The sequence below is a fragment of the Piliocolobus tephrosceles genome, chromosome 14 (assembly GCF_002776525.5).
Source record: "Piliocolobus tephrosceles isolate RC106 chromosome 14, ASM277652v3, whole genome shotgun sequence".
Taxonomy (NCBI): domain Eukaryota; kingdom Metazoa; phylum Chordata; class Mammalia; order Primates; family Cercopithecidae; genus Piliocolobus; species Piliocolobus tephrosceles.
In genome coordinates this window covers 37,644,962-37,666,483 of record NC_045447.1, presented here as the reverse complement: position 1 = coordinate 37,666,483, position 21,522 = coordinate 37,644,962, and the positions used below count along the sequence as shown (strand labels likewise).

Sequence of the window (21,522 nt, the reverse complement as noted above, 5' to 3'; positions counted from 1 at the left end):
CTGGAAAGAAATGGCAAGGCAGAACACCAGAAAATTTCACTTAAAAAATTTACAACACACAATACACTTTAACAAATCTACTTTAATTCTAAAAGAAATTAATCTAGAACTGTCGGTAATACATAACATACTTTTATGTTTCTTTTATAGGTATCTAATAAAAGTTTATTTGTATATGTGCAATGCATAATAACTCTATCTTAGATATGAATCCTAACAGGATGAAAATATTTTCTTGCAACTACTTTATGCCTATGAAGGGTGTGAACTTGCAATGTCCTCCTGTCTTAAACCCAAGTTAATGACAGTGCCCTCTCAAAACTTTTCATAAATTAATAATTACCTAATTTCATTTAAAAAATGGTTTCAGCAAATATGAAAATAGAAAGTCCATTATTTGTCCATTCATAATATAAGAAAAAAAGAGATGATACATTCCTCTACAGAAAAAGTGGGTTTAGAGAACAGTTCTGGTAGTATTTCACATGGTAAAGTATCAAAAGGTCTAATGAGCAGCTCAGGGAAAAACAATGATCCTGTTTTCCCTTGCTCAGGGAAAAACAATGATTTTGATGTGTTTCTCTTCCAAATTGCTTAGTAACTCCAAGTGATTTTCAAATTTGGAGGCAGATTACTGGCAATGAGTTCATCAAATTTAGATCTATCTTGAATAGGGACATTATAGAAATCAAGAACATCTCTAACCCTGCACATCTGGTGGAGTCTGGAGTTAGGGACTACATGACCCAAGTCATCAGCTAAACGTGCCAAAAGATTGAACTTTAGACGACTATCTTCCAGGGAGATGTCTTGCCAATTACTAGGAAGAGATGAACCAAAAACTTCTTTAACGTAAGATTCCAAACGACTCTGGAGATCTTCAGGTGGTGTGTATGCTTGGCTTCGTAAGGGTGGACACACTAGGATAGGTTCCTTTTTCTCTTCTATGGTCTCAGCAACCACTGGCTCTTTCTCTTTTCTGGAATGATCAAAAACACACAAACCCATTAATGAAGTTGACAAACACCAGACCAAGTATTGCCTACCAATCAAAATTAACAATGGCATACTGACTATACCGCTGGGGACCGTAGTCAGTAGTAAAGAACATGATAGGCCCCTGCCCTTGGAACGTTCATAGTTGAACTGAGTTGGGAGAGACAGAAAAAAACTAAGTATATATTTTACATACTGTAAAAATTCCTAAGAATAGGTGAAGAAGTAAAGTAAATCATTCTGTCTGGGATACCCCATCCTCCAAGATCCCACCCCAATCTACCTTTCTGGTCTTACCTTTCACTGATTACCTACATATACTCCATGTGATACTCTACATCCTGTGTCCCAAGCACACTCCCACTTTCCTGACACAATGTGTTGGCTCAAGTTATATCTTAAAATGTCTGTCTTTTATCTTCACCTATGTAAATCTTGCTTATTCTGTAAGTCTTAGGATAAAATTGTTCTCTTCCAAGAGGCTTTACGTAATTTCCAGAATCAAATATAATTGTAATTTTCATGTGATCTCTTCAGCACTTTATACTGTTCTCAGAGTGCATCACATCCTACCTGACTTTTAATTTTACTTATATTCTACTTCACAGAAAGTGAAGAGATGGAAAAAGATATTCCATGCAAACAGAAACCAAAAAGAACAGGGGTAGCCACACTTACATCAGATAAAATAAATTTCAAGTCAAAAACTATAAAAGAGATTAAGAAGGTCATTACATAATCATAAAGAGTCAATTCAGCAAATGCATATAACAATTATATATGCAACCAATATTGGAGAACCTAAACATATAACACAAATATTAATAAATCTAAAGGAAGAGATAGACTACAATACATTAATAGTTGCGGATTTCAACACCCACTCTCAATAATAGACAGATCATCTAGACAAAATCAACAAAGAAACACTGGAATTAAATTCTACACCAAATGGACTTGACACTTAGAGAACATTTCACCCAACTGCTGCAGAATACACAGTCTTCTCATGAGTACATGGTACATTCTCCAGGGTAGACTGTATCTTAGAACACAAAACAAGTTTTAACAAACTCATAAAACTCAAAATCATATCAAGGACTCTTCTAACAACAATGAAATACAACTAGACATCAATAACAAGAACTCTGGAAACTATACAACTACATAAAAAATAACATGCTCCCAAATGACCAAGGAGTCAATGACGAAATTAGGAAGGAAATTTTAAAATGTCTTGAAGCAATAAAAATGAAAACACAGCACATCAAAATCTATGTGATACAGCAAAAGCAGTAATAAGAGGAAGCTTATAGTAATTAACACCTACATGAAAAAAGAAAAACTTCAAATAAACAATCTAAAGATGCACCTTAAATTAGAAAAAGACAAACCAAACCCAAAATCAGTAGAAGGAAAGAAAGAGGATCAGTGTATAAAAAAATGAAATAGACTAAAAAAAGCAATAAAAAAGATCAATGAATTAAAAAGTTGGTTTATTGAAAAGTCAAAATCAACAAACCTTTATCTAGAATAAGAAAAACAGAGAAAAGACACAAATAAATAAAATTAGAGGCAAAAAAGGAGATTACACTGATATCACAAAAATTTAAAGGCTAACTAGAGATTATTACAAGCAACTATACACCAATAGATTGGAAAACCTAGAAGAGATGGATTAATTCCTAGGCACAGACAACTTAGCAGGACTGAATCTTGAAGAAACAGAAAACCCAACAGAAATAATGAGATAGAAGCTGTAATAAAAGTCTCCCATCAAAGAATAGCTTAAGACCTGATGGCTTCACTACTGAACTCCACCAAGCATTTAAAGAAGAACTAATGCGAACCAATAAGAATTCTACCAAAGCTATTCCACAACATTGAAGAGGAGACAATACTTCCAAACACATTCTACAAGGCTAGCATTATCCTGATGCCAAAACCAGACAAAGACAAAATAAAAAAGGAAAACACATTCTACAAGACCAGCATTACCCTGATACCAAAACCAGACAAAGACAAAATAAAAAAGGAAAACTACAGGTCAATATTCCTGATGAGCACAGATGCAAAAATCCTCAACATTCAACCCAGAATGCAAGAATGGTTCAACATTTGCAAATCAACAAACTCGATACATCATATTGACAGAATCAAGAACAAGAATCATGTGATCATTTCAATAGATGCTGAAAAAGCATTTCATAGAATTCAACATCCTTTCATGATAAAAACTGTCAATAAACTGGATACTGAAGGAACATACCTCAACATAATAAAAGTCATGCATGACAAACCCACCAAACAAGGACACAAAACAAGCTAGCATCATTGAATGGGAAAAAACTGAAAGCCTTTCCTCTAAGATCTTGAACAAGACAAGGATGCTCACTTTCATCACTTGTATTCAAAACAGAACTTGAAGTCCTAGCCATAGCAATTAGATAAGAGAAATAAATAAAGTACATCAAAATTGAAAAGAAGTCAAATTGTTCTTATTTGATATATGATCTTACATATCATATGTAAGATATATGATCTTACATATCTTGATATATGTATATTTAGAAAAACCTAAATATCCACCAAAAAGCTCTTAGAAATAATAAATTCAGTAAAGTTTTCAGAATACAAAAATCAACATACAAAATCAGTAGCATTTCCATATGCCAATAGTAAACAATCTGAAAAAGAAATCAAGAAATCAATTCCATTAACAATAGCCACACACACACACACAAATCTAGGAATAGACTTCAACAAAGAAGTAAAAGGTCTCTACAATAAAAACTATAAAACACTGATGAAAAAAATTGAATGGGACACACAAAAAATGGAGATATCCCATGTTCATGGATTGGGAAAATTAATGTTGTTGAAATGCTTACGCTACCCAAAGCAATATACTGTCAATGTAATCTTTATCAAAATACCAATGACGTTCTTCACAGAAATAGAAAAAAAAATCTTAAGATTAGTATGAAACCACAAAATGCCTTGAATAGCCAAAGTAATGCTAAGAAAAAAAAAAAAAAACGCACCTAACTGGCTCCACCTTGCTTCTAACCTTTAAGCTGTCCTTGTTCATTCCTGGACATAGGCCAAACTAACTGTGGGAAGGAATTCAGTTTATGGTTTGACTCTGAAACAAAATTGATAATAGCCTTTTTCTGAAAAGACCTTCTTCTTGCCCAGGAACCAGTTTGCTTTTGTAGGACTAACAAATTAGCTACAAGATTAGAAATTATGGTTATGGGTCATACAGACTCCAGCTGCAAGAGTCTGATCCTCCCCAAATTGCTCCTGGGGATAACACTGCTATTGTAAAATCCAAGGTCAGTGCTTGAGATATTTCGCAGACCCTGCACTCAATGGATTAGCTGACACCACCGAAGCCGGTAATCTGGTTCAACCAGTTCTGTGATCCCACCCAGGAACATAAGTTGGCAAGAACTCACTTAGTCCCCCTATGATTTCATTTCCAACCCAACCAATCAACACTCCCCATTTCCTAGGCCCCCACCTGCCAAATTATCTTTAAAACCTCTGATCCCTGAGTTTTCGGGGAGACAGATTTGACTAATAATAAAAGTCCAGTGTCCTGCACAGCCGACTCTGTGTGAATTACTTTCTCCCCTGCAATTCCTCTGCCTTGATACATCAGCTCTGTCTAGACAAAGTGAACCCATTGGGCAGTTAGAAAACGGTAACACTACTAGAAGAAAACATTGGGGAGATGTTTCAGGACATTAGTCTGGGCAACGACCTCTTGAGGAAGACCGCAAAAGCACAGGCAACAAGAACAAAAGAAGACAAATGGGATTACACTAAACTAAAAAGCTTCTGCGTAGAAGAAAACATTGGGGAGATGCTTCAGGACTTTGGTCTAAGCAATGACCTTTTGAGTAAGACCTCAAAAGCACAGGCAACAAGAACAAAAATCAACAAATGGGATTACATCAAGCTAAAAAGCTTGTGTATAGCAAAGGCAACAATAAACAAAGTGAACAGACAACCTAGAGGATAGGAGAAAAATTAGCAAACTATCTGACAAGGGATTAATAACCAGAATATATAAGGAACCCAAACAACTCCATAACAACAACAACAAAAAAAACTGATTTAAAAATAGCAAAAGATCTGAATACGTATTTCTCAAAGAAGATATACAAAAGACCAACAGGTATATAAAAAAAAAAGATCTCTAATCATCAGGGAAATGCAACTCAAAACCACAATGAGGTATCATCTCACTTCAGTTAAAACAACTATTATTTAAAAGACAAAAAATAACAAATGCTGGCAAGGATATGGAGAAAGTGGAATACTAGTATACTATTGGTGGTAATCTAAATTAGCACAACTGTTATGGAGAAAAGTATGGAAATTTCCCAAAAAAACTAAAAACAGAATTACCATATGATCCAGCAATCCCACTGCTTGGTATTATGTCCAAAAGAAAGTTAATCAGTCTAACAGAGATATCTGCACTCCATGTTTATTACAGCACTATTCACAATAGCCAAGATATGGAATCAAACTAAGTTTCTACCAATGGATGAATGGATATTAAAAAAAACTGTGCATATACTCAATGGAATATTATTCAGCCATTAAAAAAGGATGAAATCCTGTCACTTGTGGTAACACGGATGAAATTGGAGGACACTGTTAAGTGAAATAAGCCAGGTGCAGACAGATATCGCATATGCTCACTCCTATGTGTGTACCAAAAAAAAAAAAAGAAAAAAAAAAGACCTCATGGAGGTAGTAATAAATTGATGGTTACCAGAGGCTGGGAAGGGTAGTGAGGAGGTGGGGTATGAAGACAGATTGGTTAGAAATACAGTTAAAAAGGGTAATACAGTTAGAGAAGAGAAATACAGCTAGAAAGAGTAAGTTCTAGTGTTTGATTTCACAATTGGGTGACTATAGTTAGTAATAATTTATTTATATTTCAAAATAGCTAGAAGTGAAGATTTAGAATGCTCCCAAAACAAACAAATAACGTGATGGATATGTCAACTATTCACATTTGGCCATTACATATTGTATGCTTGCATCAAAATATCATGTGTACCCCATAAATATGCACAATTATTAGGTATCCATAAACATTAAAAAAAAATTACAAATAAACATCACCTCATACCCATTAGGATGGTCATTACCAAAAAGACAAGTGCAGTAAGGACATGGAAAAAAAGGCATCCTTAAATACTGCTGATGGGAATGAAAATTGGCAGAACCATTATAAAAAACCGAATTGAGGTTCCTCAAAAAGTTATAAACAGAACTATCCTAACTATCCTAAGATCTAGCGATCTTACCACTGGGTATATATCCAAAAGAAATGAAAGCAGTATCTCAAAGGGATATCTGCACTCTCATCTTCATTGCAGCATGTGTGTATATATGTATATGTATATATGTATACACACACATACACAATATTTAAGGCTGAATAAAATGCCATTATGTGTGTATATATGTATATGTGTCTATGAATATATGTATATATTATGTGCATGCATACATACATACACATAAAATGGCATTTTATTCAGCCTTAAAAAAGGATATATGTAACACATGGATAAACCTAGAAAATATTATGCTACGAGAAATAAGCCAGACAGAAAAATACCACATGATCTCACTTATATGTAGTATCTAAAAAAGTCAAATTAGGCCGGGCGCAGTGGCTCATGCCTGTAATCCCAGCAAGCACTTTGGGAGGCTGAGGTAGATGGATCATGAGGTCAAGAGATCGAGACCATCCTGGCCAACATGGAGAAATCGTCTCTACTAAAAATACAAAAATTAGCTGGGTGTGGTGGCGGGTGCCTGTAGTCCCCGCTACTTGGGAGGCTAAGGCAGGAGAATCGTTTGAACCTGGGAGGCAGAAGTTGCAGTGAGCTGAGATGGCACCACTGCAGTCCAGCCTGGAGACAGAGCGAGACTCCATCTCCAAAACAAAAAAAAAGTCAAATTCACAGAAACAGAGAGAAGGATGGTGGTTCGCAGGGGTGATGGAAATGGAGAGATGTTGGACAAAGATAAAATTTAAATTACGTAGAATGAGTAAGTTCCAGAGATCTAACGTACACCATGGTGATGACCATTAATAATACTGTACTGTATACTTGAAATCTTCTGAGAGAAAACTCTTTTAAGTGTTTTCACCACATACACAAAAATTCTAACTGGCCAGGCATGGTGGTTCACCCCTGTAATCCCAGCAATTTGGGAGGCCAAGGCGGGAAGATTAAGCCCAGGAGTTCAAGACCAGCCTGGGCAACACAGTGAGAATCTCTAAAACAAAACAAAACAAAACAAAAAAGTATGTAAAGAGATGAATATGATAATTAGCTTGACTAATAATCAACATCAAGTTGTGTATCTTAAATACATAAAATTTTTAAAATAGTAAAGAAAATATAATCATCATTCTCAGTAATCTCTTATTTCCTCTAGTTTTCTTCATAATTTACCACTTCCTGAAATTACGTTACACATTTGTTCATTTCTTCCTCCATTAGAACATTGGCCCAACGAGAACAAAAATTTGGTCTGTTTTAGTAACCACTGTATTCTTGTAATACTTAAGATATAGCCTGGCTATAGTAAACAATCTAAAAAATATTTGTTGAGTGAATGAATAAAACAAACTTGGAAGATATTTTAGAGATAATAACAAATATTAACCAAAGAAGAGGGAAAGCTAATATATGAACTGATGAAAAAAATATTTCCTAATTGTAGTAGTTTTTGTTTGAAACCTAAGAGGGCATACAATGTTCCGTAGGGTTAATACCATACGTTTTGATTTCCTAAACACTATCTAAGTCAAATTAGATTTACCTTCAAACAATTACACACGGTGCAGCCGTGCAGCGGAAAAAGTAATAGATGGGGAGTTAGGAGACCTATGTTCTACATCCAGCTTTGCAATTAACTTGCTTTGTGACTTTGGGAAAATCACTTCCCTCCTGTGGGCCTGTTTCCTCATATGTTGGAGTACCTCGAGGATGAGAAGGGATTTTGTTTTTCCTGCTGTATCCTAGGCGCTTAGAGTAATGCTGGTCCTGAGAAATCTGTTGAATTACTGAATGAATGAACAAACAAAATGAGGAGGCGGTACTTCATTACTGAACCTTGCTTGTGAAGAAACACGGCCGGCAAAAGAGTTTAGTTTACCAAGCGCTTTCATGTGTTTGCAGACAACACACTCGGTGTCTCGCACACGAGGTTAATTCTATTTGCTCAATAAATGAATAAATGAAGTGAAGGGGAAAGGGGGTGGTATTTCCGTTATGAGATGAGAAAACTAAGGCCGAGAGGGGAAGAGACTGGGTCCCACCACTCAATGAATGCTTCTCAACTCGGGACCCTAACCGTACCTCCTTGTTCTTGCTCTGATCAGGCGCGGGACGGCGATAGCGTTAACACCCTCTTTTGAATTCATCCCTCATCCTCTTTAACTTTCCTTGAACGTGACCCACCGTCCACCCTTCAGCTTTACCTGAATCGGGACCAAAATTCTCTACGTGGTGTCCCTGGGACTGTCCACATGAAGACTCGCCTGGTAATACCGGACAAATACCGTGCCGCCATCTTCGCTGAGATCCACGGGCCTGAGCGCAGCCCTCAGCCAGCAGTGACGTGCCCAGATCAGCCAATCGGATATAATCCCAGTGGTAAGCGCTTTCTTTTTCCTGTAGGCTCCCTCCCGCTGTGTACGCTGGGAAATGTAGTCCGGTAGCTGTTGCTGGGGGCGCCTGGACCGCGGCGCTCTTTCCGAGCATGACGGGAGATGTAGTTGAGGGGGGCCCCGGGAACGATCTGGGTGACGCCTTCTGGTCCGGGGGCGGGCGGTCATAGCGCTACTTGGCTGAAAGGAGGAGGAACTGGCAGCGGGGAGGAGGCTCTAGCAAGGCCTGAAAGGCTGCGTAACCAGGCAGGAGTAGGGGTTGGGGTTCGGGGTTGGGGGACAGCCAGGAATAGCGTCTGATAAGCTGTTGGGGTCGTGACCGCCTGGGGGCCGAGGCAGGCACTGGCCAGACCCAGCCAGGATCCTTGTCTTCGTCGAGCCTAATTTCCAGCAGCCGGGTAGGCCTCACTAGAGGCTCCTTTCCGTGAGGCCGCCCCCAATTCCTGCCCCTATTCTCTGCCTGGGAGATGGCTTCCCCGAGCCCCCCGCCGGAGTCAAAGGTAAGTAAGCACCCCTCGGGGATCCCGGTTGTCTCGTCACTACCCCAGCTAGGCCGCACCACTGCTTTCTCCCGGGGCCCCCCACCAACCTCCTGACCGCCTCTTTAGGGCCAGCGCCTTGCAAGGAACTCCCCACTAGTGCGCTGGGTTGCGGTTCGCGAACAAACTGCCCACTGGCTCCCCTTTTTTTTTTCTTTTTCTTTTTCTTTTTCTAGAGAGACTTGATAAATCGGCCAGAGAAAATAAATAATGCTCCAGACTAGCTCTCTCATTTGTGAGTTCTTCAGGTGAAGCACCAATTTTGACCTTCCCTTGTGTCTTCTGTTCCTGGCACAGTGCCTGGACCCCAAGGTACACGGTTAGAGAACCTCAAGGAATTGAATTGAATACTCAGAAGCCAGTGCAAATGGAAAATTGAAGTAGGCAGTGAGGTGAGGGAAGCTTGGAGAGGCCTTGGGGCAGTTTACTAAAATTAAACTGTTAGGGCATAATACATCAGAAAAGCCTTATCCATAGGTCCTTTCTAGTTTGAGATGTCTGTCAGTTACAGTTCGTTCCCAGAATTGGGCAACATATGAAACTTTCAGTTATCATGTTCCTCCAGCCTATTTGGCCCCGATAAGTGATTGCCTCTGCCACTTTTAGTGGTAGAATTGTCCTTGAGACAACAGGAACTGACTACAGAAATCATACTATTTCAGGGGTTGCTGACATTTGAGGATGTGGCTGTGTTTTTTACCCAGGAGGAGTGGGATTATCTGGACCCAGCTCAGAGAAGCCTGTATAAAGATGTCATGATGGAGAATTATGGAAACCTGGTCTCACTGGGTAAGAATCTGCTGTTTCTCTAATTAAAATATCTAAGAAAGTAGAGAGAAATCAGACTAACAGAATATTTGGACGGAAACCAGTACCAAAACTGCTTAGTTCCAAAGTTCTGATTCAAACCTTTTAGCCATTAATTGTTTCCATACCTCTCATCCCTAGCTTCCTTGAAGTGACCAAACTGCAAGCCTTTCGGGCATCCTGTCTTCGTAATCTCATTCCCATATTGTTCTGTACTTTCCGTCCTGGCTCATCCTCCCACAGCTTTCCTCCCACCCCTTTTCACTCTGCCTTCTGGAGCCCCTGTTCGTCTTCACATAATGTTCCTTACCTCCTGGCCTTCACTGAAATCTGGCACTTTCCCAAGGACAACGTTTCTCTGGCAGTTTTTCAAGTGGGGGCCGCTTATTCTCCCACATCCGCCTCCTTCCCCATCCTTTGTCTCAGCGTTGGAAGGGGGAAGTTATTGTTCACTCAGCTTTTAAATGCTGTCCTCAAAGCATTAGTTTTCCACCTTCAAACAAAATCTCTCCTTCTTTGAGGTCTCAGCAGTCTTGCTTTTTCCACTCAATTCCTTTTCACTATCTGTCAACTTTTTGTTTGGTCCTTCACACATAAATTTGTCACGTTTCATATCTATTTTAACTCATGCCATGGATGACCTAGTTAATACTTCAGCCTCAGTGGGTCTTACTTCAGGGACCCTGCTTTCCATTTTCACCCAGCACCTTACATCATTGATCATAGCAATTTTGTCATAACAGGCAAATCGTAAATCCCAATACCCTATTCTCTGACCAGTTATTCGGCAATGGAAGTTTATTTACTAACTAGACAAGGGTAACCAAAACAGAGAGGCTTTCTCCCCTTGTGGAGCATACTACAACTTCTCTATCTTTACTACTCCTTTCCACCTAAACCCACTCATTATTAACGATGTTTCCTGTCCCTTGATGTCTCTGTTTTTTCACCAAGGTGTCCATCCTCTCTGGGCTTGTCTCCCCATCTAATGACCAGCAAGCTCACCTGCCAGCCTGTCATTATTCTCTACTCATTCTGCAAACTTCTAATCCTGTGTTTGTTATAAAATGCACCTTTCCCTCTTTCCTACCTGAATTGCTAAACATAGCAGGAGAAATTCTCTAACCACAAAGATTGATGTCCTGTATATAAGTATGGCCTTTTTCTTCTAGTCTCCACTGGGGTTTTTATATCTTAGCAATATTTTTTGTCCTTGATATGCTCACTGCCCTGTTCTTTTCAGTGATATTCCAAAAGCTTATCCATCATTCAATAGTGAAGCTCACCTGTTTCTCAGAGAAAATAGGGGCCAATAAGCACGAACTCTCAACTTCTCTGCCTCTTATCTGCACACTTAAAGCTGCTCTCATCATCTCACCTTATTTTATTCTACCTCTCTATGAACATGTGAAAGTCTTTATTGTCTCCCTCCATTGGCTTGCATTCTTAGACTTCCCCTCAGTCTGTACTCTTTCCCTGGGGGACCTTACCTACACTCAGGTCATCAGCTACCACTCTGTGAAGAAAAGTCCCAATTTTTTTTTAGGACGTAGCCTCATTCTATTGCCCAGGCTGTAGTGCAGTGGTGTGACCTCAGCTCACTGCAGCCTCCACCTCCTGGGTTCAAGAGATTCTCCTGCCTCAGCCTCCTGAGTAGCTGAGATAAACAGGTGTGCACCACCACACCCAGCTAATTTTTGTATTTTTAGTAGAGAAGGGGTTTCACTGTCTTGGCCGGGCTAGTCTCAAGCTCCTGATCTCAGGTGATCCACCCACCTTGGCCTCCCAAAGTGCTGGAATTATAGGCATGAGCCACTGTGCCTGGCCCAAATCTTTATTTCCACCTAAGAAAGGTAATGTGGAGCCTACCTGCCTAGGTTTAAATCCTGGCTCTACCACTTACTTAGCCTGGTGACTATAGTGATTTAACCTCTCTTTGCCGCAGTTTATTTTTTTTTTATAAAATGGAAATAATAATAGCACCTACCTCATAGGGTTACTGTGAGCATTAACTAAATTAATATATTTAACACACTTAACACACTAACATGTAGTAAGAACCATATAAATGTTGACTTATATTGTTGTCATCGTCTTCTCTGTTGAGTTTCAAATTCCTAGTCATCTTTTGAAGACCACATGAGTAACTCAAACCTGGCAAGTTTCAATCCAATAAAATCAAGGGCCTTCTCTCCAGAGTTAAGCACTCCTTTCATTGTTTTGCCTTGTATATACTCCTGCTATTGAATTTATTACACTATACTACAATAATTCTATATGTGTTACTTTTCTAACCTCACTGATTACTGTGAGGATGGTAAATATACCTGTTTCATTTGATTTCTCCAGCACTTAGCACAGAGCCAGGCCTATATTATATGCTTCTTAAATATTTGTATGACTAAGTACAGTTAATTTCAGACTTAGTATCTCTTAACTGGATTATTGCATTAACCCCTAAACTACCCCCTTGCCACTAGTCTCCTTTTTAAAAATATATTCTCTCTACTGCCACCAAAGTGATTTTGTATTAGTTAACTGTGTAAAACTTCTGATGGTTCCTGATAGCTTAAAGGATAAAAATCTTAATTTCTTATCATATAGGACCTTCCAAGTATAGCCTCTGCCTATCTTTCTTGCCTCACCTGTTTTTTCCTGCACACTACTTTAGTCTTCAGCCATATCAGCTGTTGTGTGTGTGTGTGTGTGTGTGTGTGTTTTAATATGCCATGTTGTCTGTCAGTCACTGCCAGCTTATCCATACGTATGGTATTCTGGTTGATAGAACCAAGTAAGTGCCCGCATATAAATACCATATGGACAAGGTGTGACAGTGTGCCCATAGATGATCTTGTACTTGTAGGCTGTCTTCTTTATTGCAGCTTAAATACAGCTTTCCATCATTCATCATTTATCCTCCCACAGTCTTTTCATCCTCCTCAATAGACCCTATCTCCATCCCCTTGGTGAGAGCTCCCTTGATAAGAGATCACTATTACTCTACTGTTGCAATGTAGTATTCTATTCTACTTCATCTTAACTGCTTTTCATAATGCAACTCTCATCTAGCTTTATAGTTTTGGCTATTCATTCATACTTTTCTTGTTCAAGCTTATTAAAAAAAAAAAAACCTTTAATAGCTATGTCGATGATACGGTTGATAGCTTAATTTCTCAGATCTTTGACATCTTCAATTTTAATGACTCCGCAGTGACTTACAGATTGCCACCTTCTTACTGTGTCTTCACATGGCGGAAGAGGGGAGAGAGAGAGAGAGAGTGCAAGCATTCTGGTCTTTGTTCCTCTTTTTATAAGAACACTAATCCCATCATAGGGGCCCCACCATCATGAACTCATCTAAATTTAATTACTTCCCAAAGGCCCCACCTCCAAATACCATCACATTGTGGATTAGGGATTCACCATATGAATTTGGTGAGAACACAAACATTCAGTCTATAACACTGTCTTATCTCTTTTTTTCTCCTTGACAATTTAGTCTTTCCTCGTATGTTCACATACTTCTGTCCTTTTGGCTTCTGGTTTGATAGGTACAATTCTAGCTACCTTCAGAATAACTAGTGACTTCAGTTTTAATTCCAGGTTCTTTGGTGAAACCCACTTTGAGTCAACTATCTATGTAGAAAAATTGGCTATGAGCACAGGATGGGAAGATACTGCATAAGCATTACCAAGCCCAGATCTAATGGATAGTCATTTCAAGGCTGCTCTGTGTGGAAGCCTTACACTTGTTTTCTTCACCTGCCTATCCTGTTGACCTATTTATTTTTATGCCAATGTCATTGTTTTATTTGCTTTAACAATATATTATATTTTATGTCTGGTAATATAAGTTATTCTTTAATAATCTTTTTTAGGATGTATTTCACTAGTCTGCCTTCTTCTAAACTTTAGAAGTGTTGACTTTTGTATTGGTTCATAAATGATTTTTGATTGGAATGTGATTAGTTTCATAGATTGAAAGGAATTGAGATCCTTATAATATTGAATCTCTTTAGCCATGTGGTTAACTCTGTTTAACTGTATCCTTTTGTCTTTCAGAAAAATTGTATGGAGTATTTTTATGGATCTTACACATTTCTTATGTTTATTCCTAGATTTTATTTTTTTTGTTACTATTGTGAAGAGTTTATCATTTCTGTATAATGTTTACTAACTTTTTTTGTACTAAGAACAAGCTTTTTAATCTTGTTATCATTATATTTTCATTTGCCTGTTTCAGGAATTTTAGGTATACATGCATATCATCTTCAAGAAATGATAATTTTGTCTTACTCATTTGAATGAAATTGGCAGAACAGTATCCACTAATCCAGCTGATATAACTGAACAAATATTCTGAAGAGACTGCCTTCTCACAAAGAATTTACAATCCAGTTGAAGAGACAAATAATAAATAGTTAAAAAAATTCGGTGTAAACATAGCAATAATAGAGTTATGGACGAGGGCTGGTAATAAAAATTAGAACACCTAGATCTGTCTAGCGGACTTAGTAAAAGCTTTGTAGAGGAACTATTGCTTTAAACTTAAAGATTGCTTTGAATCTTAAAGTGAAACCAAAAGTTTGCCAGGTAAACAGTGTTGAGGGACATTTAGTAAATGAGATATGTAAAAATAAGACATGAAAGAGTGTAACACAAACAATTTGCCTATATAAAGTATGATAAAGTAGGTAGGAACATGACTTGAGGCTTAGAGACTGTGTCATGAAGAGATGTATCATAGCAAAGAGCTTGATTTGATCCTAAAGGTGATGGGGAGCTGCTAAATCTACAGGTGATGACATGGTAGAATTCTGTTTTATAGAGATCTCTTCTAGAATCAGTAAGGCAGATATAATGTGTTGGTAGTCTGAAGACTGGAGCCAAAGATTGTAAGGCAGCTACATGATTGTGAGGATTAAAAGGTAAGTGCTAAAGATAAATCCAGGATTTGGATGATTGATTAACAACAAGAAGGGAGAAATACAGGATGATTCCTGCTTTGGGACTGTAGGGTAATGGATGATGGTGCCTTTCAGGAGATAATTAAAGGTTGGGGAAGGCATGAGAGCAGATGATATTGACCATGTTAATTGTGAGCCCTTTGTGAGGCATTTAACTGGAGATACCTGGAGGGTGTATAGACAGAACAAATAAGGATGTAAATGTGGTAACAATAACAAAAATCAGTAGACAAAGGAAAAGAAATAAATGAGGGAAATTTATCAGAAAAAGCCAAAGAAGTAGGGAATGAAATAAAAGAATGTAATAGCGTAGAAACCAAAAACAGATAATGTCAAGAAATTGGGGTGGTCAACAGTGTTAGATGCTGCTGAATAACATAAGGACTGAAAAATGCCCGTTTTAGGCCGGGCATGGTGGCTCACTCCTGTAATCTGAGCACTTTGGGAAGCTGAGGTGAGTGGATCACCTGAGGTCAGAGTTCGAGACCAGCTTGGCCAACATGGTGAAACGCCATCTCTACTAAAAATGCAAAAAAAATTAGCCAGACATGGTGGCAGGTGCCTGTAATCCCAGCTGCTTGGGAGGCTGAGGCAGGAGAATCGCTTGAACCTGGGAGGTGGAGGTTGTAGTGAGCCAAGATCTCGCCATTGCACTCCAGCCTGGCAACAAGAGCAAAACTCTGTGAAAAAAAAATCCATTTTTCTTTTTAAATTTGAGTCATTGGTAATCTAATGGGAAGTTTCTCTAGATGCTGGAAACAGAAACCAGAGTTTGCCATAGGTTGCAGAATAGATTGAATAGGAAGAGGTTGGGCATGGAAAACATAAGAAATAGAACACCTCGGTGTTAAGATTTTGTTTCAATGCTTGGCTTTCATAAAGAGAAGGATTTCAGGTTCAAGATAAAATTGGACATATTTATGTAATGGTAGGAAAGTGTCAATAGAGAGTTTATGTTGAAGAAAGAGGAAAGACAGAGGATAATTAAGCAAATGCCCAGAGGTGAGTGGGATCGATAAGGGGTGGATGGATTAGCTTTGCATAAGAATCAGATATATCTTTACACACCACTGGCAGATAATTTTATAGGTAGAGGACAGAAAGTTGAGGGAGTTCTTTCATGTTTTTTCATTATGTGAAAGAAAATACAGCCCACCGAAAACAAATTTGAGAGGGGACACTATAAGTAGCCTTAGAAGAAATAAAATTTCTGGTAGTTTCTTAGAGGGATAGGAGAAGGTTATTTTAGAATAAAATAATGACTAGTTTGAAGTAAGCAAATAGAAAATTCAAAGATGACTCCACAAAAAGATTGAGAGAAAAGAGGATGTATGAAAAAGGAGCTTGTTTAGGGCCAAATATAAATTTGGTCATTATTGAATCTTCTAGTGGAATTACCTAATATCTATTCCAGCAAGAGATGGAAAATCAGGAAGATGTCAGAAGCAGGCCTAAATGTACTGTATACCACTCTGTTATATGATAGACCACTATGCTGTCTTTTCTTCAACGCATCCAAGATTTTCATTTCTCAGATGTCATGCAGCCTCTCAGTTGGAACAAGATGGTGAACCGTGGGTCTTATATTGTTAGAGAGTTTAGAATCACTTGTACTTGAGGTATGATTTGTGGTAGGTGAAGTCATAAGCTACCACAGACTGCCCTTTTTGGTTGTTGCTCCCATGAACTCTGACCATGTTTCTTAATACTTATTTTATTCTGCATCCTGATATCATAGACTCTCTGTCAACTAACCCTTTATTATTGTTTTTAAAAGCCATTTTGTCTCTTTATACAGGAACTGCTTTTTACTTAATATTTTCTTTATCATATTATTTTCTTTCTCAATTTTTTACTTAACATCCATTCCATTTGGTGGGTGGGGGGCTTCATGTCTTATCTCTGAATCCTGGCTGATTACAGTGTTTCTGGAGTGCTTTTGATGGGCAGTGAGTAAATGCTTGTTAATAAATGAATTATTGTTTCCCCTGGATCTTTGTCTTTTATTCTTCTTAGCATCTTTTTTTATTTTTATTTTTATTTTTTTGAGATTAGGTCTCACTGTATTGCCTAGGCTGGTGTGCAGTGATGCAAACATGGCTTGCTGTAGCCTCAACCTGTTGGATTTAAGTGATCAATCCTTGCACCTCAGCTACCTGAGTAGCTGGGACTACAGGTGTGCGCCACCATGCCTGGCTAATGAAAAAAATTTTTTTTTTTTTTGTAGAGATGAAGTCTCACTGTTGCCCAGGCTGGTCTCAAACTCCTGAGCTCAAGTGATCCTCCTACCACACTCTCCCAAAATGCTAGGATTACAGGCATGAGCCACTATGGCTGGCCATTAGCATCTGGTCCTTTCTGTTAATTATTTGGTCTGATCATACTCCAATAATGTTTTTTCATCCTAGATTTTCCTGAGCTTAGTGGGGATTTTTTTTCATCCTACCCTGTTTTCCTTGATAGACTGATTAATCCCACCTTGACTTGATTTGTTTCTTTGTTTGCCCATTTTACTTTGTTTCTCCTTGCTTCAAAGATGTTGGTTGATCTTTGTATTTCCTGTTTATTATTCCAGATGTTTTGAACAGAGATAAGGATGAGGAGCCAACCGTAAAACAAGAAATTGAAGAAATTGAGGAAGAAGTGGGACCACAGGGTGTAATAGTTACAAGAATCAAAAGTGAAATTGACCAGGATCCTATGGGTGGAGAAACCTTTGAACTTGTTGGTAGGTTAGATAAACAAAGAGGAATCTTCTTATGGGAAATACCAAGGGAGTCTTTGACCCAGGAACAGAGAATGTTCAGAGAAAACACTAACATTATCCGTAAAAGACCAAACTCAGAAGAGAAATGCCATAAATGTGAAGAATGTGGAAAGGGTTTTGTCCGCAAGGCCCATTTCATTCAACATCAAAGGGTCCATACTGGTGAGAAACCTTTTCAGTGCAATGAATGTGGGAAAAGTTTTAGCCGCAGTTCATTTGTTATTGAACATCAGAGAATTCACACTGGGGAAAGGCCCTATGAGTGTAATTACTGTGGAAAAACCTTTAGTGTGAGCTCAACCCTTATTAGACATCAGAGAATCCACACTGGAGAAAGACCCTATCAGTGTAATCAGTGTAAACAGAGCTTCAGCCAGAGAAGGAGCCTTGTTAAACATCAAAGGATTCATACAGGTGAGAAACCCCATAAATGTAGTGACTGTGGGAAAGCCTTCAGTTGGAAATCACACCTTATTGAGCATCAAAGAACTCACACTGGTGAGAAACCTTATCACTGTACCAAATGTAAGAAGAGCTTTAGTCGAAATTCATTGCTTGTTGAGCATCAAAGAATTCACACTGGGGAAAGACCCCATAAATGTGGTGAATGTGGGAAAGCCTTTCGATTAAGCACATACCTTATACAACACCAAAAAATTCACACTGGCGAGAAGCCTTTTCTTTGTATTGAGTGTGGAAAAAGTTTCAGTCGGAGCTCATTCCTTATTGAACATCAGAGGATCCATACTGGTGAAAGACCTTATCAATGCAAAGAATGTGGGAAAAGTTTCAGTCAACTTTGCAACCTTACTCGTCATCAGAGAATTCACACAGGAGACAAGCCCCATAAATGTGAGGAATGTGGGAAAGCCTTTAGTAGAAGCTCAGGTCTTATTCAGCATCAGAGAATTCACACCAGGGAGAAGACTTATCCATACAATGAAACTAAGGAAAGTTTTGATCCAAATTGCAGTCTTGTTATACAGCAGGAAGTCTACCCTAAGGAGAAATCTTATAAATGTGATGAATGTGGGAAAACTTTTAGTGTTAGTGCTCATCTTGTACAACATCAAAGAATCCACACTGGTGAAAAGCCCTATCTATGTACTGTCTGTGGGAAAAGCTTCAGCCGGAGCTCATTTCTTATTGAACATCAGAGAATCCACACTGGTGAGAGACCCTATCTGTGCAGACAGTGTGGAAAAAGCTTTAGTCAACTTTGTAATCTTATTCGACATCAGGGTGTTCACACAGGTAATAAACCCCATAAATGTGATGAATGTGGAAAGGCCTTTAGCCGGAACTCGGGTCTTATTCAGCATCAGAGAATACACACAGGAGAGAAACCTTATAAGTGTGAGAAGTGCGACAAAAGTTTCAGTCAACAGCGCAGTCTTGTCAACCATCAGAAGATGCATGCAGAGGTGAAAACCCAAGAAACCCATGAATGTGATGCTTGTGGTGAAGCCTTTAATTGCCGCATTTCTCTTATTCAGCATCAGAAATTGCACACAGCATGGATGCAATAAATGTAGAGCGATACATAAGCTCGATTTGATTTGAGACTAGTTACCCAAGTGCAGTTTTAGTATGGCTCAACGTGGGTCAAATTTGGTGATAAAGCAAATTCTCCTTGACCTCAGACAAATGGTTTCTAAAGATTCTGTGAATAGTGGACAACTGCCCATGAGCATCTGACTTCCCTTACTCTTTGTTTGATGATAATAGAGACTTAGTAATTTATCTAAGTATCTTTAATAAATCCGCAGAGAGATTAAACCTAGGTTCAGAGCATGGGTGCTCTGAGGGACAAAGTAGGATTACTATAAGGGAGCTGGAGCAGCTGATATTGGAAAACTGAGAATAATGATTCAAAGAGTCTTCTGTCACCATCTCATATTGTGGTTCTTTCAGTTCCATGATATGTTTGGCTCTGCATGCCAAAGTCCAGTGATTAAGCATATATAAGTTGTCAAGGAAACGAAGCCCAAATGTTTTTGAAATCAATATACAGTTTTTGTCCTTGTTTAAGTAAGCCAGTTGTTTGGCATGTGAGTTAAAGGCAGTTCCAATGCCTGATGGTTCCCAGATCTATGAAATGAGTGGACCATTAACCTTACATGTAAAGATTATGTTAGTAATTAAGAAACCTAACAAAGGTGTTACCAAGGAACCTTTGGGAGTGCCTTTTTTGTTTCTCAAGATGGACCCAAAAAAGTGGAGGAAGATACCGTTCTTTTGTGCCCTCCTACCTGTGAAAGATATTTGTAGTCCTATGTGAATGAGCTTATTCCTCCACAACCAGGTGCATATAAAAGTGTACATATTTTGATTGCCAAGAATTGGAAATGAAAAGACCTGGAGTCTATGCTAGGAAGTTGAGATATTTTGGTATTGCATTGGTTTTTATGATAACTAGGTTTTGCATGCAATTAAAAATTCTTATTTCTTGTTCTAGGGCTTCCCTTAGTTAATGGTTATTATAAACCTATTACTTCACCTGTTTTAACCATTAAAAACCTGTTTTGTTTTTTGCTTTGTGTAAGAGTTGTTACTTGAGTGTAAAACCAATTCTGTGAAACGTTTTACTGTATTTTTAAAATTAGAATCAAAGATAGGAAGGAAATTGCTCTCATTCGTGCTGTGTGTGACTAGTTAACCTTTTCTGGAGTAGCTCAATTAAGCCCAGGTTCTTTAGTTTCTGAGTATAGAATTCCAAATTACCAGAATTCTGTAATTCCAGCTTCCTAGTAGTTTGAGCAAATGACCCCTCCCTTTTTCCTGTACCTCAGTCATTCTAGAAATTACCTCCAGACTTTCATCTTCCTATCTCTTTATGTGTGTACCTGCATGTGAGTGTGGAGAGTAACTCATAGTTACTATACAGCTGACATTTAAAAACTGTAGTACAAGGAAAAGTACAAAAAACAACATACTGCACCTGACTCATGTATAAAATTTATCCTGCCCTGGATCTTCCCAGTTGTACTTATTTTACACCAGTTCCCAGATCAGGATCTCAACTAATGAGGTTCTTAGACCTGTTCTCAGTATTTTAAAATCTATCATGTATGTTTTCACTGCATGTACACTGAAACACAATTCTTTGCTTTTTCTTGAAGTCACATCAGTTTCTTGTATGGTTGTCTTCCATAGCAGAAGCACTGACTGCTGTTGACCTCATAGTAGTTTGACCCATGTTTATATGAGGTATTCATACATAATTTTTAATATCCTTGGACATGAATCTGGAATTTATGGAAATTTCATAATTTTAAGATCCTTGGACAACTCAGAACTCCAGTAACAGTTAACAATTCTTGACTGCATGTACAAATCATTGCTTATAAAAAACATAGCCACCTGAAAAATCATTTTTTTAAAATTATACTTTAAGTTCTGGGATACATGTGCAGAACGTGTAGGTTTGTTACATAGGTATACATGTGCCATGGTGCCATTTTGCATGGTGCCATTGCAGAAATTTTCTTTCATTCTGTAGGCTGCCTGTTCACTCTGATGCTAGTTTCTTTTGCTGTGCAGAAGCTCTTCAGTTTCATTAAATCCCATTTGTCAATGTTGGCTTTTGTTGTAGTTGCTTTTGGTGTTTTAGTCATGAAGTCTTTGCCCATGCCTATGTTCTGAATGGTATTGCCTAAGTTTTCTTCTAGGGTTTCTATGGTTTTAGGTCTTACATTTAAATCTTTATTCCATCTTGAGCTAATATTT

The 21,522-nt window shown here is 38.3% G+C and overlaps 2 protein-coding genes across 7 annotated transcripts; one reads left to right on the top strand and one right to left on the bottom strand.

Moving 5' to 3' along the window:
- Positions 1-62: 62 nt before the first annotated feature.
- On the bottom strand, positions 63-8,688 carry MRPL50 (mitochondrial ribosomal protein L50). The gene is made up of 2 exons (XM_023202634.2): positions 8,525-8,688; positions 63-979 (listed from the first exon to the last, which is right to left on the bottom strand). The coding sequence occupies exons 1-2, from the start codon at positions 8,614-8,616 to the stop codon at positions 595-597; spliced, it is 477 nt and encodes a 158-aa protein (XP_023058402.1). The 5' UTR covers positions 8,617-8,688; the 3' UTR covers positions 63-594.
- Positions 8,689-8,756: 68 nt separating this feature from the next.
- ZNF189 (zinc finger protein 189) lies at positions 8,757-20,333 on the top strand. Of its 6 annotated transcripts, none has more exons than XM_023202616.3 (4): positions 8,757-9,213; positions 9,429-9,564; positions 9,957-10,041; positions 17,602-20,333. In XM_023202616.3, the coding sequence occupies exons 3-4, from the start codon at positions 10,008-10,010 to the stop codon at positions 19,320-19,322; spliced, it is 1,755 nt and encodes a 584-aa protein (XP_023058384.1). In that variant the 5' UTR covers positions 8,757-9,213; positions 9,429-9,564; positions 9,957-10,007; the 3' UTR covers positions 19,323-20,333. The 6 variants fall into 6 exon arrangements, with proteins under 6 accessions (XP_023058384.1, XP_023058389.1, XP_023058380.1 ...); XM_023202621.3 differs by having other exon boundaries at positions 9,960-10,041; positions 17,602-20,326; XM_023202612.3 differs by having other exon boundaries at positions 9,915-10,041; positions 17,602-20,326.
- Positions 20,334-21,522: the final 1,189 nt, after the last annotated feature.